General features: G+C 32.8%; 1 protein-coding gene and 1 pseudogene across 8 annotated transcripts; one reads left to right on the forward strand and one right to left on the reverse strand.

Moving 5' to 3' along the window:
* Positions 1-6,334: 6,334 nt before the first annotated feature.
* LOC145613956 (heat stress transcription factor B-4 pseudogene) lies at positions 6,335-7,554 on the forward strand (annotated as a pseudogene).
* A 6,457-nt stretch (positions 7,555-14,011) lies between these two features.
* On the reverse strand, positions 14,012-25,383 carry LOC145614876 (lariat debranching enzyme-like). 8 transcript variants are annotated; one of them, XM_081669947.1, is made up of 12 exons: positions 25,220-25,383; positions 24,267-24,424; positions 22,644-22,765; positions 22,260-22,453; positions 21,584-21,766; positions 21,385-21,503; positions 21,160-21,299; positions 20,527-20,643; positions 17,933-18,038; positions 16,997-17,131; positions 16,816-16,918; positions 14,012-14,083 (listed from the first exon to the last, which is right to left on the reverse strand). In XM_081669947.1, the coding sequence occupies exons 1-9, from the start codon at positions 25,340-25,342 to the stop codon at positions 17,953-17,955; spliced, it is 1,242 nt and encodes a 413-aa protein (XP_081526073.1). In that variant the 5' UTR covers positions 25,343-25,383; the 3' UTR covers positions 14,012-14,083; positions 16,816-16,918; positions 16,997-17,131; positions 17,933-17,952. The 8 variants fall into 8 exon arrangements, with proteins under 8 accessions (XP_081526073.1, XP_081526069.1, XP_081526075.1 ...); XM_081669943.1 differs by having other exon boundaries at positions 16,816-16,924; XM_081669949.1 differs by lacking the exon at positions 14,012-14,083 and having other exon boundaries at positions 16,551-16,924; positions 17,036-17,085.
* Positions 25,384-26,540: the final 1,157 nt, after the last annotated feature.

Raw genomic sequence — 26,540 nt, forward strand, 5'->3', positions numbered from 1 at the left:
GCCAACAGACTAGAGAGATTGGTCCGTGGGACTCGGAGAGACCTTCCATGCGGACGACGGAATGGAGTATTACCAGCATCAGTTGCATTGGTCTTGTTGTGTGTTTTCTTGGAGATACCTCCTCCCCCCTTTGGCTGTTTTGAGGCCAACTCTTGGCGAAGCTTAGTCAGCTCGGTCATTAGGGCAGCTGGGGTAACAGGAGGTTGCTCGGCCTCTTGAAATGAGGCAGTCAAAGGATTGCTAGAATGTATGGTTGTATGTAAGTCTTCTACATATCCGTCCTCGCCTGGACGAGGACCAGTATTAGGTGTCTGACCATCTATTGTCATAACGGACGAGTATCCCCACAGACGGCGTCAAATATTTCGGGGTTTTTTGTGATCTCCTCGGATACTGGTCACGCTCTGCTGGCAACGAGACTCGGACACCTGCAAAGCAACGAATATTCCGTTTATCGGAATATTCGCCTCCGACGATCAAGTTAGAGATCGGTAATCGGAAAAGCTAGAGAGAGAAAGTAGAGAGAAGTTGGAGCTCTTTAATGCTCTTTTTTAATGTTATGTCACAATCCACCCCTCCCATCATAAATGATTGGGGTATTTATAGGGGTGGGAACATGTGCCCCACTAGGGTTTGTACCCTAGAATTCCGTGACGTGATTGGTTGCGCAATCAGGGGCCGCCACGTGTCATAGGGGGCGCCGTTTTACAACTTTCAAGGGTTTTTCTCGGGATTTGGGCCTGATATAATAAAGGCCTTTTTCTCTTTCTGATGTTTTATTATATGTTTGGGACAGCTGACACGTGTCACCCTATCAGGAGGACACGTGTCTCCCTCTCATAGGGACACGTGTCGCCTTCTTATTGGGCCACGTGTCGCTATGAGATTGGGCCACATACTTGGGGTATTTTTACCCTAAACAACAACAATAATAATAATAATAATAATAATAATAATAATAATAATAATAATAATAATAATAATAATAATATTAATAACAATATACTTGGGGTATTTTTACCCTAAACAATAATAATAATAATAATAATAATAATAATAATAATAATAATAATAATAATAATAATAATAATAATAATAATAATAATAATAATAATAATAATAATAATAATAATAATAACAATAATAATAGTAATAATACTAGTAATACTAATAGTAATAATAATAGTATTAGTAGTAGTAGTAGTAGTAGTAGTAAATAATAACAATAATAATATTAGTAATAATAACAATAATAATAATAATAATAATATATGTCAACAAATATAATAAAACATCTAAAATATTACAATAATATCTCATGAAACATATAAAATTATATTACAATCATAAAACCATAAAAATATATACATAACTATAGGGAATATTTAAAGCATTACCCCAAACTTGAACCCCACTGTGATCATACACTTAAGCATATGGTGGCCTCCAAAGGGAAGAAAACAAGAGCAAAAGAGTCGCCAACAAGTTTTAGGAACTTGTAAACCGTTCACGAGGTGAAGGTTACACCCCTTAACGATCCATGAGATCGTCAACTCCAACAGAACTAGAACCATGACTGGTGTTCGGGGATGAGGGTACGAATCCAATCTAAAAAAAAATAGAAAGAACCCGCCCTATAATAGACCTTTACTTTATTCTACTCGTATTCATGCGCGCTTTCTGACTAACATTCAAACATTAGGTTAGCCCTAAACCTGTTTATCTATGTTGGTTGAATATTAATGCACAAATAATTCTATTATTGGTGATCACTTGAATTAAAATCATATTAGCCTAAACAAAATTATTAATTATCTTATTAAGCGTGATTTCAAGTACAAATTCCCTTTAACATACATAAAGGCGTGATCAAGCAATAACAATAATAACAATCAAGCAACATAATAATAATGACGATAATTATAACAATTATCATAACAATAATCTCAATCATAAAGCTTAATAACAATAGCAAGATCCTAGGCCGCATGATACTAACAAGATTAATAACAAATCTTAGCATGTCATTAAACATTAAATATCAAAGCTTTAAACCTAACATGATACTAACATCAAATTAGAAAGAATAAAAAGCACCCTAAACATGATATTAGAAAACAATAATAACATCCTAACATGATACTAGGAATTAATAAAATCTGAATATGCTTTCTACATTGAAATGAAAAAGGGAGTAAGCTAATTACTTACTTTGAAACCTCGTACCTTTTTCTAATAACAAAATACACGCATTAGTAAACTTCAATAAAATAATAAATCAAATAATTGAAATAAAGAGTTAAAAAGTTTAGACTGGATTTGAGACCAAACCTTCAGAAATTATCAATCTTTCACGTCTAGGGCGAAGGCAACTTCGAACTTGGTTAGGTGTGTCTAGATCTTGTGAATGCGGAATTGTGTTTGCAAAAGGGTTGGTTTAGAAAGAGAGAGAGAAAGAAAGTTATATTGCGAGAGAGAGAAGAGAGAGAATTATTATGATTGTGAATTATTGAAAACGGAGGACCAAGGACCCTATTTATAGAAAAATAGTCCGGAAAACCGATAGAAAAGAGTTTGAGTTTCAAAAGGAGTAAAACAGATCCTGTCGCCAGACGACAGGCTTGTCACCAGGCGCTGCGCCAGGCGACAAATATGGCGTCTGGCGCTGCTTCACGCGGAACCCACTTCTCAATAAAATTAAGTTGTAAAATCCGCATGAAGGCTAAAATCGTATTTTCATAAAAACACTTATTTTATTCCAAGTAAAACTCGTAAAACATAATTATCAATCCTAATCCTACTAGGATAGAAAAGAGCATCCTAGATGATTCGAGAAGATTATAATCAATCCTACTAGCTTTAGGAATAGTAATAGGCTCTCCCCTAGATCATTGGGCCGCATATAAGAACCAAATCAGGCCCTATTTAGTATTTTGGGCAATAATTTCCTCATTATTCATCGGAATTGGACTTATAATATATTGTTGGAAAGCTCTTTTCGAGCCCTATCCAACTACCCTATTATTAGACCCTTATCATGGACCAAAATAAACTGAACTGGCTATTTTCATAAAATAGAGTAGGTTTTCAAAAACAGAAAGGAAAATTTTTAATAAAAACTACCGCAACACTAGACTTTTCACACTTTCACTTCATTCGATAATCATTCAACGCGAAATGTATTCATCACTGGGTTTGGTTTTGGGGAGACACAAATGGGTGTCTACAATAACCAACATAATTAAAATTTAGAGTTTTATAACTAAAATCAAACAGCATAACCAATTGTAGGGAATATTTCAAGCATCCCAAACTTAAACCCCACTGTGATCATACACTTAAGTATGGTGGCGTCCAAAGGGAAGAAAGCTAGAGTAAAAGAGTCGCCAACAAGTTTTAGGAACTTGTAAACCGTTCACAGGGTGAAAGTTACACCCCTTCACGATCCATAAGATCGCTAACTACATAGTGGTTTGGAACCATGACTGGATATTCGGGGATGAAGGTACGAGTCCAATCTAAAATAGACATATATTTTATTCTTCTCGTATTCATGTGCACTTTCTGACTAACATACAATCATTAGGTTAACCCTAAGTCTGTTTAATTTACGTTGGTTGAATATTAACGCACAAACAAAACTATTATTGACGATCACTTGAATTAAAATTATATTAGCGTAAACCAAATTATTAATTATCTTATTAGGCGTGATTTCAAGTACGATACAAAAAAAATTGTTTGAATGCCAAAATAGTCATCTATTTTAGGCCTTAATTCACAATTGCGCCACCAAGTCTAATGTGCTTATTTCTATGTCCAATGTAAGCAAATCAATCCAAAGGCCATGCAAAGTTCACCAAAGGAGCCCATGTGTCCAAACATGACACGCATTCTAAGGGCCTAACGTTATTTACTACCCATGGGTATAAATAGTTCAAATTACGAGTAGGAATTACACCATATCCAGATATCCACTATATTATCCCGTGCTATGTACAGTTTTAATAAAAAAAAAGTATAGTGTAGAAATCGTATATATAATGAGTCTTTTCAATTTTGTCATAATTTCATTGAAAGGAGATTACTTGAAAGGAATACAGTTTTAATATTTTAAAAAATTTCTAGACATTTGAAGATCAGTGTTAAGGAATTGAGAAGAGGAAACGATAGATCTTTAAATCAAAAGAATAAAATACAATTGCTATTCAATTTACAATACTCCAATTTTCTAGATTAAAGTTGTTGAAAGAATTTATTTAGCTTGTTTACAAAATATCACCCAAAAAAAAAAAAAAAAAAAAAAAAAAAAAAAAAAAAAAAAGCCTTTAAAATAAAGTATCACAAAAAATGAGATCATAAATGGTTTGAGGTGGGAAAAATTTTTATAAGAAAATGACACGTATACAGTTTTAAAGAGTCATGATATTTTGTTTTAGTAATAGTTAATAGATTATTAGCCTCAAGCACTTACTTTCTTGCATAACATTTAATACTCTCGTTTTGTATTAAAAGGATTGACTTAGGCATCAGACGAGCATTCCTTGGACAACCCCCGAGGCCAATTAACGTGTTTTGCTGTGTAGGAAATTCTCGGCCCAAAGACTCTTAGACTAAGCCTCGTCTTCAACCTATTCGACTAAGGAACTTCTTAGGTCCTCATTGTTTTTACCAAAACAAAAATTATAAGTAGTCAAATATCTTGTATAATTGTGAAAATAATGTAAAAATAAAATTGTATCAATCATTTTATTTGTACATAGAGAGAATTCCAAACCATCATCACTTATCTAGTTATCCTTACCGTCTCACAGATTACTTCCTTTGTTTTGTAATAATCGCAATAATTTGACTTTTGCACTTCATATGCTTACTTTCACTCTACTTTTCATCAAGATATAAAACGTATATATTATTGGCATGTAAAATATTTTTGAATTAGTCTTTATATATGTTTTCATTAGATCGAGATTTTATAATTCTTAATACTATATTTTATAATTACAAATATTAATGGTCAAAATTATGCATTGACATATACTCCCTCCGTAGTTAAATACTTGCACCACTTTCTATTTGCGGCCGTTTTCATTTCTAATTTGGAAAGCTTTCACAATACTTAATTAATTTCTCTCATCTAGTGAACTCAACATGTATTCTCTCTCCTCCAATTCTTTCCACTACTTTTGCCTTTTACATTTTTTTTATTCTTCCACCAACTCCACTACCTTCATATTTTATTACTTTTTCCAATTTCTCCTAAAACTCCGCACATGGATAAATGAAGCAAGTGTTTAAAAACGAAGGGAGTATGTCGATCAATGTATAGCAATTATTAGAAATGAAGGGAATACTCCATAAATTTTTGATTTACCAAGTTGGTCAATTGGGCTAGCTAACTCTTAGGATTCCTTGTTTACAATTTTTTTTAACTTTTTGGGAAGCCTCACATTGTAGGGCAACCAATCTTTCTCCTTCCGTCAGCATTCAGCAAATCAGCAACAACACACTGTTCCTCTTCCTCAAATAATCTTCCAAAATCACCTGAGTTCAATACAACAACACAAGACAACCCAATTAAATAAAACAAAACCCTTCATTTTTTTTTAATTGTTTCCTTTTCCCAAACAGAGCTCGATAACGACACCGTTCTGTCCTATTTCCCTCCTTCCACAATCTCTCCTTCTTCTCTCCTTGCTCCAACTATTGCAGTTAAAACCCGCTATCAAACCGCACCGATACTAACCCGACTCGTCCAATAACCAAGTCTAATACGGTTAAACCGATAGAAAGCCGAAATCAGTACCTTCATTTCTTCATTCATTCAGGTTTCAGTTGCACAAAATTTTGAGTAACCAACCATGCATGCATAACTCATAAGTGCAGTAATTAATCTAATGTGCACGGGATCAAACTCGGGAGTGAGAACATAGAAAATAAAAAAATAGAAAAAAGAAAGTGTGTGTAAATGTGTAATTGTAAATGTACAAGTATTTCTCTATTGTTGTTGCAGAAGCAAAAGTCACGGGTTCGTCTTGAAAGTCCCTTTATTTTTGCACAGTCCCAGACGACAGACATACTACCAGACACTTATTCTCTCTCTTTTCTAACACCTCTTTTACCCAAATTTTCCTCATTTCAAAAATATTTTTTAAAAAAAAACAAATAAAAAAAATGCAAAAAAAAAAAAAAGCCTTAATATAATAGGGTATCTCCTTTTTCTAGTCACAAAGTCTTGAATTGAACCTCCCTTTTTTTTCATTCTTTTTACCTTGTCTATCAAGCTAAAGTGTTCATTTTCTCTCTCCCACAAAAAAAAAAAAAAAAAAAAAAAATGGCTATTATGGTGGATAATTGTGAAGCATTAATGTTGTCATTAGATAGCAGCAAATCAGTTCCAGCACCATTCCTTACTAAAACTTATCATTTGGTTGATGATCCTTCTACCAATCAAATCGTTTCTTGGGGCGAAGACGACTCCACCTTCGTCGTCTGGCGTCCCCCGGAGTTCGCCCGCGACCTCCTCCCTAACTACTTCAAGCACAACAACTTCTCCAGCTTCGTCCGCCAACTCAACACCTATGTACGTCATCTTATTCATAGAAGGACAATGATGTAGACGAGATTTAATTTAATTGTTATTGAATACTTATATATATATATATATATATATATATATACTGACAGCAAATTCATTTTATTGTTATGAAGGGTTTTAGGAAGATAGTACCGGACAGATGGGAGTTCGCGAACGAGTTCTTCAAGCGAGGCGAGAAGCATTTACTCTGCGAAATCCACCGGAGAAAGACAGGACAACCAAACCACCGGACTCATTTGAATTTCGGACATCCATCAGCCGCCTCGTACTTAGGCGGCTGTTTTCCATCCGTAAGTTTATCACCACCAAACTCAACCGATGACGACAACCGTGACTTCGACTCATCTTCCGGCTCTCCGCCTTCATTATCTTCACCTTCCGCCGTCTCCAAATCCTACACCGACGCCCTCACTTCTCTCTCCGAAGACAATGACCGTCTTCGGAGGTCCAACACTATGCTCATGTCCGAGCTTGCTCACATGAGGAAACTCTACAATGACATCATATACTTTGTTCAGAATCATGTCAAGCCTGCTTCCGCTCCGGCTCCTGTTACTGCTAACTCTTCTTACCCTTCTTCGGCCTCATCGTTGCCTCTGTCATCTTCTACTGCTAATATCAGTAATAATACTACTACAATTACCAACAATTTTAACAGCTTTAATCAATTTATCAAGAAGGGTAATTGTGGTAGTAATTACAACAACAATGTGGGTGATTTTGGTCGGTTTTCGTCATCTTCATCAGCTTCAAAGAGGAGTAATAATTTGAGGGTGTTGGAAGATAATGAGAGTAGTACCACAACAAATTGTAAGACCAAGTTATTTGATGTTCCGATCCAATCAAAAAAGCGATTACATCCAGATCAGATGATTGAGAACAATTACAAGACTCGTTTAGTGTTGGATAAGCATGATCTTGGGTTAAATCTTATGCTTCCATCTCCTTCTTATTAGTTTAAAATTAGGTAGCTTTATTATTATTAATCTCTTTTAAGAGTATATTGTTAAGAAAAAAAAAATGGAAGATTTTGTGAAAAGTACGTGCTACTACTATGTAATTTCATGTACATAAATTAGCTAGACCCCGACCTAAGTAGCATTAATCGAACTTGTTTCTTAAATTCTTGTATTAGACGGTCTAAGGAGTTCGAGTACTGTGTTATATGTATCTTAAAATTTTATTTTCCCACCTCAGAATATTCATTGAAGCAAGTGGGTAATTTTGGTTTAAAAATTAATTACGGTTAGTTCAATTAATTAAAGTTTCATTAAATATTTTTATTATTATAATATATGTACGTACTAGTTTCTGTATAAAATTTGATATCTTGTCTTTTCGTCAAATTCCTTATGAAATCTGAAATATATGTCTGAAATGTTTTTCAGTTTCATAAATGCAGAGATGAAAATGACAAGAAATGTTTGTATTGTTGTGTCTGAAAGTTTCCATGTTATGCGTATAGAAATTAAAGGACTGTTGCAACATTGGCGTTTCCCTCTTTTGCTCTATTTTTTTCTTCATGGTTGAACACATTAATGGGTGATATAGACAGTAATGTTAGGTTGGACTATTAGGTAACTTGTCTCTAATTCTTTGAATCTTTACCAATGACCAGTGTTTAATTGTGCATGTGGCACAGAAGCACTATATGAGGATAACTTCATTAATTAACCATCTGAGTTAATGTAATATATGTGTTTTATGTAACTAGCCTGTTGACATGTGCGATTGCATGGGACTCTTGAAAAAAATCAAGATTAAAACTATACATTATGTATGTTTCTTCTTCATATGTAGTATTTATTGAATAGAAAATAATTAAAAGGCTATATAGATGAATAAAAGAAATGAATGTTAATTGTTAAACTATCCTAATTCAATTAATGATATTAATATTTTTTTTTTTTTATTTACAAAGGGTGGGAGATAAAAGGAGGGTGAGACAAATGTTGGGGTGAAAGATCAAAGGAGGGTTAGACCATTTCCAATGGTGAGACTCAATTTTGAGTATTGAAATACAAGATGAGTTGTTTTTTTACCTTCAATGGTGATATTATACCCACTTCTCAATTTAGCAACTCATATAAAGTCTAAGGGCCTGTTCTCATTGACTGAACTTAACTGAACTCAGCTGAACTGAGCTGAACTGAACTGAACTAAACTGAAATGAATATTTTATAAGAGAAGGAAATTAGGAGCTGAACTGAATTGAATTGAATTAAGCTGAACTGAATTTCAACGTAAGAGAACAGACCCTAAATTCTCAAAGGTGAGACTCAGAAATATACAAATGTCACTTTCAATTTATGACCCATTAATTATTTTAAGATTAAAAAATAATAAAAAAAAAAGGTAAAACTTAAATAAATTACAAAATGTATTAGAATATTGACAAGAGCCTACACTTATTGTCAAATTTGTCAAATGAGATTTAAAGTTGAGTATCTAAACTTAGCAACTTTCTTTGGAGTTGCTAAGTTCAGATACCAACTTATTAATATATATTGCAAAAAATACTCTTTCTTTCTCCTAAAAACACTCACTTGAGTCTCACCTTACGTTAACTCATTTTTTGTGAATCATGTTAAATTAGTATTCTTGTTCATTGATTTCTTATTGCATCCTAACCGTTCTTTGTCAAAAAATACTAATTCGTAATCAATATGATTATGTAAAGCATACAATCACTGAAAATCTTTCATAAAATTGTACAGTCATTTTTCAACATTTATTATATAACGTGTATCATTTCTATCGAGTACTATCTATGTAAAATAAAGTTTTTTTTTTTTTTTTTTTTTTTTTTTTGTTGACATTTGTGTTTTTGTAACTTTATTGTACGTTCATTAATTAATGAAATGATCTTTTACAGATTCCAATTACCAGAGTCATAATAAACTGCATTATGATCCCCATTATTGTCAAAAAGAAAAGTTACGCAATGATGTCAAAAAAGAAAGTCATCATGTGGTTATTGATAGAAATTATAGTTTAAAGTTTCCATTATTTTGATTTTGTGCATCGGTTTGTCAATCACGTACGCTTAGTAAGATGAAACACATTTTGGGTTTTCGATAATATTGCCTCTCACTTTTGGGTGTCAGCGATTGTTGTATCCAACTACTAAGATGCTTAATGTTTTATTTAAAGATTGGGAATAATACTCCTTCAATAGAGGTATGTCAATGAAGAATTCAAGTGTTAGAAATCATTTGCAATTTTGTTTATTCATAGATTTGTACCATAATACCCTATTTAACTTAGCCATGCAAGCTACTCGTACATGGCTCCATAGACTATAGATTACCCTTTTGAGGCCTTGGTGGGATCGCACGTGATTGGCAATAGTTGCACGTGTATATTCAACTTTTAGTGTCATGGCTAAATTGCCAAGTACATAACAACAATCTATCTTTTACTGAATACTACTCCCTCCGTCCCCTTTTGATAGTCCCTTATGGACAAATTTTAGTCCCAAAATGTTCACCCCATTTGCTTTCTCTAACAACCATTAATATTAATTTATTACCAAAATTTCCTTCAATTTGCAACTATATTTGTGCAAATTTAAATTTCCCATGTAAATTTTGTTTTCCCATGTACTTATATTACTTTCTCTCTCTACTTTTTTCATGCCCAATGTTAATTTACCTTTTCAAAGTACTTTTACTATTCTTATTTGTGTTTATTAATTCCCGTGAAAAATGTCCATAAGGGACTATCAAAAGGGGACGGAGGTAGTAAAATGAAACTTTTTGAAGAGAGGTGTGCCAAAAACGTGTGTTGCATTTAAAAGAAAACACGAAGTATATATTTTACTTTAAAAAGAAAAATTTAAATGCATCAATTTGAATGGCATATTCATTGAGACGTAACTTTGATCATTAATACCTTTAATGACCTATTAATAATAATTAAGTCAAACATGACATGTGAATAATATAAAAGTCAAAGTGATGCATACGAGAGTATTATTTATATATAAAAAGTTAATTTTTGAAAATACATAATTAGGTCCTGTTCTTTTGAGCTTTTAGGTAGAGCATAGCATAACAGTGCAGATCATACAAGAGCTGAGCTAGTTTCAGCAAAGCAGGACTTTCAAAACACTGCAAAGCAGAGCAGAGCAACTCAAAAGAACAGGGACTTAATTGAGCAATACCTTATGGTAGCTTGCATGACCACCAAACAAGAGATTTAGACTAAGCCTAAATACCTTCATTTGAAAAAAAAAAGGTGTTTTTATAGGAAGAATTCTTAATAAGCAAATGGAATAGTTGACACATTTTTGTTTTTATTGATTTGTAAGGAGAATGAAGAACACAAATGAACTAGCACATCTAACATATTTACAAAACTAAGTAAACGCTTAAGAGTAAAGTAGGAAGATCTTTTCCAAACAAAAAAAAAAGGATAAAGGGAAACTCTCATTTTTTTTTTAACCAAATGCAGATAGTGGATCTCGAATTTGTGACTTCAGTGTCACAAAGTAAGGGCCTGTTCTCTTACGTTGAAATTCAGCTAAGCTCACTTTGTTAATAATTGCATATTTTTTTTCCCCTTCTCCGCCCTAAGTTTCCCTTCTCCGCCAAGCATACTTTGTTAATAATTGGCAATTTGGCATATTTTTTTCTTTATTAGTCTAGTATTTGTAGTCTAGGCACTTGAAGGTAGAGCTGACAATCTTTGGCATGACATGTCAACACAATCAAAATTGACACAACCAAGACACGATATGACTTTTTGTCAGCTCTACTTGGGATTAAAGACGAGGATAAGGGAATTGCTACCCAATAAAAGTTGAGTAAAGCAGGGTTGAATAGAGCAGATTTCACCAGATTTTTAGCAGAGCATAGTAGATTTCAATAGAGTAGAGCAGATTTCAACAGAAATATAGTAGATCAGGACATTGTATAAATTACGAAATACATCCTAATAAAAGGTGAAGAAAGATTTTTTAAAAAAGGTCCATAAAAGTGGATACGAATGATCCGGTAATTAAAGATGCTCTAAGATAATCGAATTGCAAAACAGCCATATAGGGCCCATAGATGCACTCAAAGAAATTTAAGACTTTGATATAATCAAAAATAAAGCAACAAATAAAATGCACTTGCTTGGTTTGAGCAATCTATCAGAAATCAGAATGCACTTTATTGACATTACTCTTCTTTTGGTATTGCCATTATCTGTGACAATTTTAAACAACATTTTGTACGTGGAAATAGAGGTGAACTTTCCAGGCTCTATCATTGACATATTTTGATCTTCAAATATTTTATACATTCACTTTACTCATTCCTTTATTCTTCTCCTCTTTCATCTTGTCTTCTTAAAAGTAGCTACACCCTTCTATTGCCGAAAACTTGTTTTGGTTTTCTTCAAGTGAATAGCTTTTAATCTTTTATTGTGTTTTTTAGGAAAATAATATGTATATATGTAATGTGACTGGCTAGAAAATTAAGTATTAAGGTGTGACATGAGAGCAATGACAGAAAAGAAATGTAAGAGTGAGATCCATGATAAGAGATAAATAGTTTAAAATGTACTCCCTTTGTCTCTATAATTTTGCTACACTGTTTCAAAAACTCCAATCGTGCTGTGAATTGGCTTGCGAACTATGGGTAATTGCGAATCAAACGTTAGTTCTCTTTAAAGCGGTCGCTCGGGATCTTAATGTCGTTTTATTAGAGGACTTGAGTGGAGTAGATTGGCCGAGGATGGTTCTGGAATAACTTTGCTTCGTAGGGATCTTAATGTCGTTTTTTTTTTCCTCTGTTTTTGTTTGTTTCTTTGGGTTATTCCTAGGGATGTCAGTGGGGCGGGTCAAGTAGGAGACCCGCCCCATCCCCGCCCCAGTGGGGAGGGATGGGTCTCCGTTTGGCGGGTGGTGGGGCGGGGATGGGGATAAAAACCATACCCGCCATGGGTGATGGGGCGGGGGTGGATTTTAAGTTGTACCCGCCCCGTCCCCGCCCCGCCCCACTTCATACCCGCCCATCCCCACCTCATACCCACATCTATATATCTTTTAAAGCAAAATTATATACTTTTATACTATTTATAAAATAATTACGTGAAATACAATATTAATTATAATACTTTGTATGACACTTATATTATAACACAAAAATGTGTGTAGAATGTTTTATTTTATAATTCGTATTAATTATGTAAGATTGTTTATTTGAGATACGGAGATTAGGTGGATCTTGAATGGGGATTAGGCGGGTCTTTGGTGGGGATAAGGTGGGGATGGATATCCAAGTGGGGGGTGGGGCGGGGATGGGGATGAAAATTGGACCCGCCGCGGGGATGGGGATGAAAATATTAGGTGGGGATGGGGATGGGAAAGCCAACATCCGCCCCGCCCCGCCCCATTGACATCCCTAGTTATTCCCTCTTTTTCCACAAAAAAAAATAAAAAAAATAAAAATAAAAAATAAATAAATAAATAATAATAATAATAATAATAACATAAAATAAAATTATTTTGCTCCATTGCCAAAATTTGAATCAAACTTTAAAAACTTTGACCGTTAATTCCCATTATTTACAAAAAGTAATATAGTCATGTAGATCTTGTTAGATTCGTGTCACTGTGTGTTTTATTAATAATGTTTTTTTTTAATTATTACGTGTATGGAAATGGAGATACTCCCTCCGTGTTTTAATAATTTTTATAATTGTTACGGAGTACAGTGTACCAAATTGTAAGAGTAACTAGATGAAAGCTCGTGCGATGTACAACTTTTTTTAAAAAAAATTTTATTATTAATCTCTAACATTTTTTTGTAATTTGTTGACCTAAATTTCACATAAATGTTTATAAAATATTTCTTGCATTATAAATTTTAATTTTTTTTTAAGAAATATATTATCTTATTCATTGGATATTAATAAAACTATTAATATCGAAAGATAATTTTTTTAAAAAAAAAATTATGTGCTAATATCATCTAAAGATATGTTTTATTTATTCTTTTTTTTTTTAAAAAAAAAAAAGAAAAAATATTGTATTTTTTAAATAATAAATATTATAGTACTTACATGTCAAATCGGACAAAAAGATAATATTCTTAATTAAAGAATATAATATATTGATTAATTTGCTTGTTACCAAAGAATAGTTTTTATTATTCATTGGTGTTAGTTATGTATGTACAAATTGTATTTATAATTAATAAATAAATCATAAATATGGTATCTCATCACTCAAATATTAGGATATATATATAACCCATAAACATTTTTTTTTCGTAAACCAAATTATGTTAATAAAATTTATATTCAACAAAAAAATTTTCAAATCCGAAACTTAATTTGGACTCTGTTTCTTCTAATAAATATTTTGATAAGAACATTATTAAAAAAAATCATATAACTAATATATAAAGCTAAACTTTGGACAGGCCATGAGATAGCGGCAGTTAGCGTTCCAACTTTTCGCCATGAAGTGTCGCGCCACGTTGGGTAAATAGACTTCATAAGATAAAAAAGTTAGTTTAGAGTTCTATTTGGATATAATATTAAGATAATTTACTTATTTAATACGTAAAATATCATAATTTTACGAATTTAATTTTAAGATATTTTCAAAGCGTAAAATATTTCTTAAAATTACGATATTTTACGATATCATAATTTTAAAATATCGTAAAATTATGATATACATAAAATATCGTAAATTAGCTATTTATTTTACGTATTTAATCTAACTTTTTTGCGATATTTTCAAAGCGTAAAATATCCATTTATGATATATACTAATCGATTAAAATAATATACTTTATTATCTAATAGAATTTTATTATGTAGACCTGTCAATTAGGGTCGGATCATGAGTCATCTCATAAGTTTAGCCAGTTCACGAGACATCGACACTTGCCGTTTCAACTTTTCGCCAAGTGTCATGCCATGAAAGCGGCATATAAGATTTTGTACGACACCTCTAATACTAGATAAGCAAATTTAAGATAGATTTTTTAAGATAAAAAAGTTATTTATAATTTTATTTTTGATAGTACTTCTAATTTTCCATATGAATAAGTAAATCGTAACTTTAAAAAAATTATCTTATAATTATGTTAAATTTATATTATAAAATTTATTTTAAAAAGTTATACAAAACAAGGTTCATTTATGGTGTACTTTAAACGAGTTAAGTATAAATTAAGGGACTCAATTCTTGCAAAATGTGGGGAAAGGGGACTCTATTAAATTATAGAGGGAAAAGGGACTGGGCTAGAATGGGTTTGGGTTTTCGATGGGTTTTAATTATATAAGGGAAAGAATTGAGTCCCCTTGGTTAAAGAATTGAGTCACTTTGGTCAACTAAAAAAAAAAGGAGCATGTTTTTTTTTTTTTTTTTGGTTTTTTTTTGTTTTTTGTTTTTTTTTTTTTTGGTAAATATTTTAATTTAAGACTAATCAAAAAAAGAGTTCCTTCCTCTTTTTGGAACAATAATAAGGCATAGAATTACAATACTTTGAATGTTTATTTTTTTCATCATCTTCATTACATCCTTGACCTTCTAACTCCACATTTCTCTTTAATTAAAATCATGATCATCTCATAAACTAACTCTGACTCACGTGGACTGTTAACCCACCTACCACCTTATATAATCACACCCATCCACATATTAGAAATCTCATAAAAGGATGCTTGACTTTCTTAGAAACTCTCCTTAACCTTTGGTTGCAATATACACTAGGCTTATCGATAATTTTTTTTTTTTTTTTTAAAAAAAAAATTAGGGCCCTACAAGCCTTCACTAAAATTACGATGTATGCTTCTACTACAAATGCAAGACAAATAAGCTACACACCAGAGAGATGAAGAACATTAAAAAAATATTGAAAGAATTATTTTTTTTGGATAACAAACATTTAAAAAAATTTCAAGAACAAAGCTTTTGTATTGCTGTTGTACTTTCTTAATTTCAAACAGCTATATTTTCAAAACAATCAGCAGAAATGATTAATGAAGGGATTGAATTTGTCTGGTTTAATCAAGGCAATAATGAGGAGACTTAATTCTTCTTGGGTTAAAGGTGAGTTAACTCACCTGAAAATACCCCCTAACATTGGAAATTTAACCCTAGTCCTCTTTTCCTCTATAAAATAAATAGAGTCTCCTTTCCCCACATTTTGCAAGAATTGAGTCCCCTATATTATACTTAACTCACTTTAAACAACTTAAATGAGATATCAAAAGTTGGCATATCCGTTTTTTGCCAACTGACACGTCATGAAGATATCAAATAAGAATTAGTGTGACATGCAAGATACTAAGTCAGCGAAAATCTTTGATATGTATAAACAAGTATAACTATTAAATATTTTTAACAAAATTTTAATCTGTCTCACAATAAGTTCACATATACCCGCCTTTAGGAGAATTTGTATTATATAAGTAGCCAATTAATATAAGGATTTTTAAAATATAAATATATGTGATTTGTTATGTGACGTGCCGAGGCAAACTAGGAAGGTTATATTATAATAATATGTAAATATATTTGAATAGGATTTGACGAATAAAAAGAACAAAAAAATGGTTTGAGGGAAAAAACAGCACCTGAAAATGTCATGTGTCAAGTGTCTGTTTTAGAATTATATTATTGATGACAATTTAAAAAGAAAAGAAAGCATTTATGGTAAATAATACTCCCTCCGTTTTTTTTATATGCATCACTTTGAAAATTGCACTATTCACATAATGGTCGACTTAATTTTTTCACCTCTAAAAAATAAATAAATGTTACTATATAATATATCATTAGATTTGTCATAATGTCTAGTTTCATAATATAATTTTGTTACAATTTTTACTAATGCACAATTATAGATATTAATGGTCAAAGTAACGTTTCGGCAAATGTGTCGGTCAAACTAATGCATGTAAAAATAAAAAAAAAACAGAGGGAGTATGAAACATCCTTTTTTTGGCAAATGATGCAAATAATATGAAACAGAGATAGTAGTAGTTGAATAGACAGATGTTAAACAAATTTCAAAACCTCAAACGTAACAATTAAGGACCAACACTAGTGAGTAGTGACACCGTAACAATTGCCAATATGAAATATTCTTAGATTTCATCTATATGAAGTTGCAAAAACTACTACGTAATTTGGCAATTGCACTTACCCTAATGCTTCTTCTGTACATTTTTCTCAACAGTCATAAGATTCACAAGAAATTACTTACTGTTTCAAGCAATTATGCAAACTTTAGACACAAGGCTTCCGGTTCCCAGAGTCTCAACAAATCCTTTCAGTGACGAAAGCTACCCAAGCTCACATGTATATACCTGCATCTACAACAAAGTGTAGTTAAGAGAGCGATCATTGTGTTAAGATTTACTTCCAGTAAGAAATGCTGCAATTACCAAATTAAAGTTTTGTAAAGGCCTCTTCAGAAAGTCTACCAGCTGATAATGTTGACAACTCAACAATTGTGTTGCATCATCATGATTTACTACAGGTAACAATATTCGTAAATGTTAAAACAGCAGGTGCAATTTCTGCATGGAAAATGGAAGGTAAGCAAAGGAATAACAGAAAAACAAAAGAGGACTAAATTAGCATAACAGAACAAATAAATGAGAATTAAGATCAGACTAACTCAATTCCACCATCCAAATCAAAAAAGTTAAGAACGGGGCAGCTAGATGACTCGCTATTAGAATATTAGATATCTAGCATGATAAACAATTAAAAAAGGCTTAACTACGAGCATAATCTTTATTCTTTAAGTACTTGTATGGCAAAATAGCAATTGCTAAAAGCTTGGACTTGCAAATATAATCACAATTTTTTTTTTCTTTTTTTTTTTTGACTGGAAGATAATCACAATTTCATTTAACCAAACAGCCATATAATCATACACAATTAACACAAAGCAGGACAAGAACATATTTTGGTTGGCCAAAATGTAAATCAAAAGTCGTTAAGCATGATGATAAAATAGATTACTCAGTGAGTAAATTAACATTTTTTTGACTAAATTTATTTAACCACTATAAATTAATATAGGACAAGTGTCTTATGTAATTGTTAGGTCACATAGTTAAGTGATCGGTAAAGCAAATTAAACAAGATGAAATCAAGATTAGCAGCTTGTTACTAATATATATTCACCGAGACTTCTAATGCTAATGTATTGCAGGCAATTACTTGATGATCCACAGGTGAGTCAGAAACATTTTTCTCCATAAGACAGAAATTCTCACTTCCATTTGACATGCTCAAATCATTGCTTGAAAATAAAGAGCTAAATTGAGTTCATAAGCACCTAATTACAAGCATATTGGATTTTTACTTGCCTTCATGTCTTATCAAACACTTATTCTTCATCAGCCGCACCAGCCAACTCCTCTAATTCATCCACATCATCAATAGGAATATCTTCATCATCAATAGAATAAGTGCCTATATAAAAACAACAAATTTTCAATTAGAAAATAATAATAATAATAATAATAATAATAATAATAATAAAATCTGTCAATAACTGCAGTCGGAAGCACAAAATTAGCTGTCCTCAAGCAAAAACCAACGGTAAAAGAGGGGTGCCAAACTGACAATCATATTGTACATTGGAGTAAAAAAAAAACCTGTAAAACCAGGCAATCTAAGGGCTAAGAATCACAAGATTTTTTGAATCACAAACATATTTGAGAGTTCCCAATCCAATGGGAACCACGTATAGAAGAAAGTGGCAAAGAAAAAGATAGAGAATAGTTTCCCTTTGTGCAGGATTCTTAGCAAATGTTCTTTAGCCTTATTTCCATTCATATACTTGATGACAGAAGAATAAAAATGATAAACAATTTCCCAACTACAAATAGATATTAAATACTTTACAAAAAAATCAAGCAACAATACAAGAAAGGATTGAATAACCATCGGTGAAAAGGAACTTCCAAAGTCCAAATCCACTTTCTTAACCCTTAAATGAATAAGAGTTAAAGCTCAAGGCATTCATCTATAGGTCTCAGGACTAGCTTCGAACTCACATCCTTGTTACTCCCCAACCCTAAACCTCAAACAAAAGTCTCTCACCTTCTATGATGCCAAGGAGACATGGTACATTGTAAAAGAAACCAAATGTCAAATTCACAGAGATACGGCAATTTTTTTTTTTTTTTTAATGATTATTCACTTTCTACAATTACTGTTTAATTTTGTTCTGTAAAGTTGAGCAAAAAGTATAAGGAAACAGAAGAAAAATCTACATTGATTGAGTTCATTTCAGACTTGCTACCAGCTGCCATGTTGATTTCCATATTGCCAGGTATGGTTGTATCCTGTCTCTGCACCCCGAACAAGCAATGTCGATATGGGTAAAGCAGGCAAAACGATCAGTCAGAGGCTCAGAGCAGCACTGCTCAAATTTACTTGACATACGACATTGGAAACAATCCTTTGTTTCATTTTATTTTTTAGTTGCACCCATTTGACTTTTACATTATTCACACATTCTACTTATATATACTATTGCTGTTGATTTATACACAATAAAAAGTCTTATGGGAACTTGTTAGATGCAGCTTAACACACACACACACACACACAAACATCTATCATTGCAGCTTAACAAAGACCACATTACTAATTTGAACAATACTAGATTAGATGTCCAAGGTAGGTTTTTTGAGATTTTAAAAAGGATTACAATGCACAACGATTCTGTTAGTCAATATAAGCAAACAAGCAAGACCTAGAGCAAATCCTAAGTTGATTCACAATGCACAAAAGCTAAAAGATCCAGGTTGATTCACAATGCACAAGCGATGCCTAGAGCTAATCCTAAGTTGATTCACAATGCACAAAAGCTAAAAGCCATAGAGAAAGCCAATCACCAAACAAATAAAATGGTTGTTAAACCAAACATAAAAGCCAAAAGCCATGGAAAAAGTCAAGTCTCCACTACGTTTAGTCTTTGCATGATCATGTATTCATCAGCATGAGATGAACCTATCTAAATATGATCCTAATCTCTTAGTCACTGCATTGATCAATTTAAATCATCTTTAATCATTTAAAGTTAGCATAGCTTCAAGTAGAAAATTTACAAAACCCTTTTGCTTCTGCATTCTTTAAGGTTCGAACCCCAAGTTGCCGTAATACTAAGGAATTGGGGGTGAGTATAAATTTGATTTGATTGAGATTTTGTTTGTTTCCAACAATGACCTTGCAAAACCTAGATCAAAGATTGCAAAGAAGATGTTCGACTATGAAAAATAAAAGCCTGGGTTAGATTTTATTTGATGAATTTATGGTGTAAGATTAGTCCTCGCGTCCAAAAAGTTTCAGCCCACGGTAAATTGTATACATAAATGTAATAGATCAATCTAAGGAGGGGTAGTATAGGTATTCTACTAATATTAGCTCACTAGGTTGATAGTCCTTAGTATAAATAGAAGGGAAGGAAATAGGTAGGCAGAATTTTGTAGTAATTCCTTGGGAGAGTTGTGACCTCAAGTCACTCATTAGAGAGTTGTGACCTCAAGTCACTCATTAGAGAGTTGTGAGCTAAACTCACTATAGAGCTTGATAGGCTAAACCTATCGATTGTGTTAACCGTTATTTATGTTAATTAAAGCCTCAATCTTTCTTCTCTATTCTCCCATTCTATAGCTTTCTTCTCTGTTATTGGTTGTGTCTGGTCAGTCCATAACAATAAACCATACTCATACAACCTTACCCAAGAAGCTAACATAGTTTATTAGAAGAAACTTGTGACTTTTAGATTTGGTCATTCTTTTCTTTCATAATTATATCTCATGTATTATAGTTTGCATGTAAAATGTCAAATGATATTGTAGAAAAATCTGAATTTGAATAATATCAAACCAAGAGCTCAAACATAAAAGGAATATATGATATGTAGTATGTATAGTCACATGAGAGTCACCTTTGGATATTGAAGGAGAGTAACTACTCATCTCACGGGAAGCAATGGAGTTGTCAAGAAGATATGGTAGCTCAAGTAACTCCAAGAGTGCCTCTGTCTGAGGATTTCGATGAAGTTCTGTAATCAAAATTTCAATGACCATCAAAGACCAAATTACAGCATTTAACCCCCATCTTGTGTAATAAAGAATATAAGAAAAAGTAGATATTGTTCAAGTATGTGGGGAAAAAGGGCAACAACATTTCATATGAACAAAAGAGCACTGGAATAGTCAGAAGAACAATATAGAACACTATCCCGTAAACATCATGATACACATAAAATTAGGAGTTAAAAATGATATAAGATTTGCAGAGCTTCTAACAAACACCAATTATTGCCATATTCATGGATTTACCACAAAAGTCCACAATGAGCTATTTGACTATTTGAGCATCTAGGATATCCAAACAAAAAACATTAACATCATGTGTATGATGCAACTAATGAGTAATGACAGATTCAACTTTCAACAAGAGCAGCAGGATGAATTTTCTAGCATATGAAAATTGACTGTTGTCGACTATTTAAATTGGAAAATACCCTGCATACCAAAAATTGCTTAGCTTTATACACAATAGATAAAATGTTTACCCACTGAGGAACCGTTAAATACAGACTGAGAGGGATCATGGCATGGAGCTGTTCGTGTGAACTCAAAGGGTTTAAACCCTCTTGTGTTTAGCTTACTCCTGACCCACTGACGGGAACCTTCTGTGTCAACTTGCACACTCCTTTTTCAGGAAACAAAAAGAAAATGTTTGTCAAGGCTTAATCAAAGAGAAACAAGAACATAAACAAATAGAATAAGTAACACACTGGAAATCAGCAGGCCTTGCTGTAATGGGGAAGGCTGCATTATATGTCCTCGTAATTGCAAGCCACTCTTCATCATAACATATATCAAACGGTCCAGGGTCTGATTCAATTTCAATAATCTGATGCAAAACTTAAATTTACCATCAGCAATTTCAGACAGTTGATGAATTGGACAACAAGTGGGATGACCTATTCATACCTGTAAAAATTTGCGATTAGGTAAGCACTTGTCAAGTGCAAGAAATTTTGTCATAGAACCCCCTTCACCATGCTGGACAAGGGCAGAAAATTTGCAGTGCAGGTGAGCCGAAAACCAGTACGAAGGTTTTAACTTCTCCAGCAGCTTAGCGGCAGGCTTACTACCAAGAGTTCGCTCCTGAATCTGAGATGATGATTGCTTACAAAGTTAAGTCACTGTAAAAATATTGTCATTAACAATGGCCCAATTACTTGCAAGCATTGCTGATAGAAACATACAACATCACAGATTTCAGCCATCATGCAACTAAATTTAAGAATCAATAACATTGAACTTAAACTTCTAAATTGTACTACTGTACTCATAATGCAGTGAGATTTCAATTTAATCAACAGGTTGTTATAACAGTGAGTTTAATATCCTCGTAAAGGAAGATATTCAGCTTAAAGCTGTATTAAAATTGTACTTATTGTGTGACAAGCATATAAGCTAGACTCCTACAATGCACTAATTCAAAAGTAAAAGACGCTGGTGGACAGGTTTTCAACACCTACACTTTTGAGTCATGAGAGAGACAAACCCTTATTTGTTCTTTAGGAGTTTGGGCACTGAATAAAAGCAGAATACAATGTTCCATCCCCGCATAAAATATTTTCAGTAACATAGTTAACATTACCTCTTTTTCAAAAAAAGGCTTCTTTCGGACGAGCTCTCTCCAATTTCCACAATCAGTAATACCAACTGGCCAATCATGTGACAGAAATATATCAATTGGCTCCTGAACTTGCATAAGCTTGTGAACGTCATATTCACGAACATGGTAGATTGATCGGATATCACTCTCATTGTATGGAGGTCTTTCAAAATGCCCTGGTCACAAACAACGCATACGTATGATATAAAAATAAAAATCCCATGTATGAGTGTTATAGAATGCAGAGAAGGTTAGATAGTGAATTTGTCATACCAATATTTAACTATGAACGTGTTTGTAATAAGAAGAAATAGAAAGTCATATTTTATAAATACCACTCAAACTAATGTATGCCAATGGACCAACCTAATTTATAATGGCGAAAATTATATATCCCTGACAATCCACCAATTCGAATGTTGCCAAACTTGATAACTCCAGCAAAACCCAAGAAGAATATATTAGGTGCAACCCATCCACCATAGTACCTAAAACACAATACACATCACTCTTCTAAATTACAGAGTATATATAGCAGGATAGCATATGAAATCTTACAGTAAACTGAATACCCATGATGGATGGTAATACAATTAACATATTTTCCCCTATTCAGTGAATTTCAATAATTATATCAGCAACATGATACTTAAGGACCTTGACATAAACATGTAACTAGACATTAGAAGTAGCTTGAGCATAGAGGTGCAAGATTATGTATAAAAAATGTTCTATATATAAAGCACCATAGAAAAGTTTAATACTCGACTAAACATCGGAAATTATGATCATCATAGCTTAGATTGATCATCCCAAGAATGTGCTCAAATTAGCTGAGCTCAAAGCAGATATGGTATCTGCGATAAAAGAGGACTCCAACCTAGAAGATGTTCTAAAGAAGGCGGCTAAAATGACAATATACAACAGGGAAAAAAAAAATCACGTAGAAACATTGCCAAACAAAGTAACAACACTCTGAAAACCCTTAGTAAAATACCATTCATACAAAAAATCCAACTTAAAACAGAACTGCTGCTGTTTATCTCCTTTCTTTACCTTTTTTTTTTTTCCAGGTCTAAGAAGATAACTTTATCTCATGTTATCCTCAATCAAAAACAAAGAACCAAATAAGCAAAATATAAGGCATAATCCTTACAGTTTTCTTTCCAGATACCGATGATCCCACACCCCCACCTCAACTGGAAAATAGAATAATTTCATTTTGTAGAAAAAGATAACATTACAATTTACCATAGATTAATCATTAGAAAAACTAAAAAGACTTCAAAAGATCAAAATCAAGGGCACCAAACCCACACTAACGTTTCCTCCATTCCATAAATTAATGCACCACTTTGACTGGCATGCTTCCCAACACAACTTTTACAGTTTTACCATATATACCTTTTGTTATCTACAAGTAAAATATACTCCCTCCATTCCCAAAACCTCGACTCACTTTCCATTTCGGGGTGTTTCAAAAAATTTAACTCACTTTTACTTTAATCCAATTTTGGCAAACCTTTATCAATATTTTAGCCCTCATACCCCACACTATCTACACTTTCCACTCACACTCTCTTACTCATCTTATTGTTCTTAAATCCACAAATCTTTTACTTAATCTCTTCGACTTTGTCCACCTAACTTTTTCCAAACTTTCCAAGAAACACAAATCTACAGAAAGTGAGTTGAACTTAAGGGAATGGATGCCATATAAAAGGTTGATATCATGAATTTGTACAATGGAACTAACTCAACAACATTTAAATCAATACCATTTGTTTTTAATCAATTAGTTATAACATGTGATCAAAATTAGTGTATGAAATTATGTGCAAAACTAAAAGTGAAGCAACTATATTGAAACAGATTATATAAAAAAAATGCAAGTAAAAACAAGCATACTCCACGATCCACACTGTAAAAACATGCACAATCCACATCCAAGCTTGTTGGGGATAAGTGCTGGACCAAGAAATTACTTACAGTTCCCAGAGGTAATTGGAAGCTTCGTGATTTCCACCAATAAAAATAGTTGGCACAGGAGCTACTTCTTCTCCAGAGTAGTATTTCCAGAAAGTGTTCATTTGCCTATATTTAGGTTTAACATTTAAACTCTCAAGATCCTTTTTGTTTCTAACAGCCTGTCATAAAATAAGATCAAGCCAATTATCAGTCTAGCTGAATTTTAAAAATTTTCACACAAACAGTCAGCACTATACCTATTCTACAATTTCTTCACAATGAGAACACATTCGTAACAAAACTACAATGACTAGAAACTGACAAATTTACTAGACACTAATAGCAAATGCTTCTGATGCAAATAAATGTAATCTGATAGCAGGTCTGCACCAAGTACCAACCTTAACATATTGAATACATTTTTTACGACATCCAAATTGCCACAAAATGCAGCCACAAAAGGTTTCAATATTCGTTGTGTAAGAGCTGAATAAGTGATCCTCCAATGGTGAGAAAAAAAGTCTGCATCTTACAAGATAATCCAAGGCACTTTCAAAAATCGATTTAACCGGCTTACAGTCACCACTTTACCATTACAATACTTATCATATATCAACATTTTGTGTCCCTAATTGCTCGAAATCTATATCGACACCAAACTCATAATTGAAATAGCACGGGCATTAAAGAGAAATTCGATGTAATAATCCAACATTATTCACTCATAAATTCTATACATCATAAATCAACACTTAATCCCACAATAGTATCAGTCATTCTACCTATGTACTACCTTAGAGAATCAAATTACATATTCGTATAAATTCTGCAACTATGAATATACAATGAAATCATTCAATCAACAACTACTACTACTGAATCAACAAATTACGCAATTAATCAGAAACATACTACAGTTAAACTAATAACGAGGAAAATAGTAGAAATTATCACAGAGAGAAAAAAAGAAAAACCTGGAAGTCGCCGCAGCAAATGAGAAGGTCGATTTTGGTGTTTTCTTCTCTCTCTAAATCAGCAATGGTTTTGTAGACATTGTCAAGGTCACCATGCATGCATCCTTCCACTGCTATCTTCATCCTTCTCTGTTGTCTTTCCACAAAAGCTTAGGGTTTCTTTCTGAACCCAACAATTGCGCCTGTAAACCGATCACTAATATATGAGTTCGTCAATCTGAATTTTAGTGGACCTGTTTTTTTTTTTTGGGAAATTCTCAATGGTAATCACTAATTATTTTTTTTTTTCTCAATGATAAAGGGGTCAATTTTTAATTATCTTTGGTAATCAATTAATGTGGTTAATCAAATGGTAACTTCTGTTTAAGTGTTGGTTAATGAAATCATTAACCATGGTTAAATTACACTGATTTGACTTATTTACCCTTAATTTTTTCCCTCCAATTTTTTTGTTCTGATTTCCCTAACCCATATACCCTTAATGTATTAAAACCCCCAATTCTCTCTCGATTTCTTATTTTTTCCAGATTCTAGGGTTCTTCATTTTCCAAATTAAGGCTTATGGCAAAATCGGGTTCATCCTCTGTATCAATGAAGGCTATCACCATGGACGACAAGCTTGAGTGGGTGAAGGTCGTTACTTGCAATTGTTCTTCCCCAAAAATCGCTGCGGTGAAAGTATTTGAAACCATGAAAAACCCACGGAGGCTATTTTTCAAGTGTAGGGGCTGCAATTATTTTGCGTGGGTGAAGGAAGAAGATGTAGTCAGGGCAGGGGATGAATTCGAGGTTGAATGTGCTTCATCTGCTTCTGTGAAGACAAAAGTCGAGGATTTGGCCAATTTCATGAAAAATGTTGTGAAAATGGCTCTGATTTTGTATTTTGTGTTGTTGTTTCTAAGTAGTAATGTATGCATTCCTTTTTTTGGTATGCTATGGTTCATGCATGTACTGTGAAAGGCTTTTATGCCATTATCAATAAAATAGTTGCTACAATTTCTGAATTTGTTTGCATCCAATAACAGAACAGGATTTAAGTAAATTGGGTTGATAAACAATGTGAACAAAACATAAGTGAATTGCAACCAAACCTTACAAATATACGCAATTATATCCAAAAAACATCATAACATTCAAATACTACCAAAAAACATGTCTGAGATGGTTCAACATCATATGATCAACTACATAACTTACTGCCATGTCTGCTAACATCATTTACCTAGACAAATTGCATCATAACTATAAAAAAAATGTCCATAAAACATCAGAAAAATAACCAGATATGTCCAAAAACCCTATTGACTTGTAACCAAGCTAA

This window comes from Chenopodium album, chromosome 25 (assembly GCF_948465745.1).
Source record: "Chenopodium album chromosome 25, dcCheAlbu1.1, whole genome shotgun sequence".
NCBI classification, from domain to species: Eukaryota; Viridiplantae; Streptophyta; class Magnoliopsida; order Caryophyllales; family Amaranthaceae; genus Chenopodium; species Chenopodium album.

Excerpts from the sequence above, each read along its gene's own strand:
- LOC145614876 (XM_081669947.1), bottom strand. The coding sequence starts at position 25,342 with ATGAAGATAGCAGTGGAAGGATGCATGCATGGTGACCTTGACAATGTC. Across the intron at positions 21,767-22,259 it reads AGCCTTTTTTTGAAAAAGAG|ATTCAGGAGCGAACTCTTGG; the intron begins GTAATGTTAACT and ends TCATCATCTCAG. Across the intron at positions 21,504-21,583 it reads CTAATCGCAAATTTTTACAG|ATTATTGAAATTGAATCAGA; the intron begins GTATGAATAGGT and ends GTTTTGCATCAG.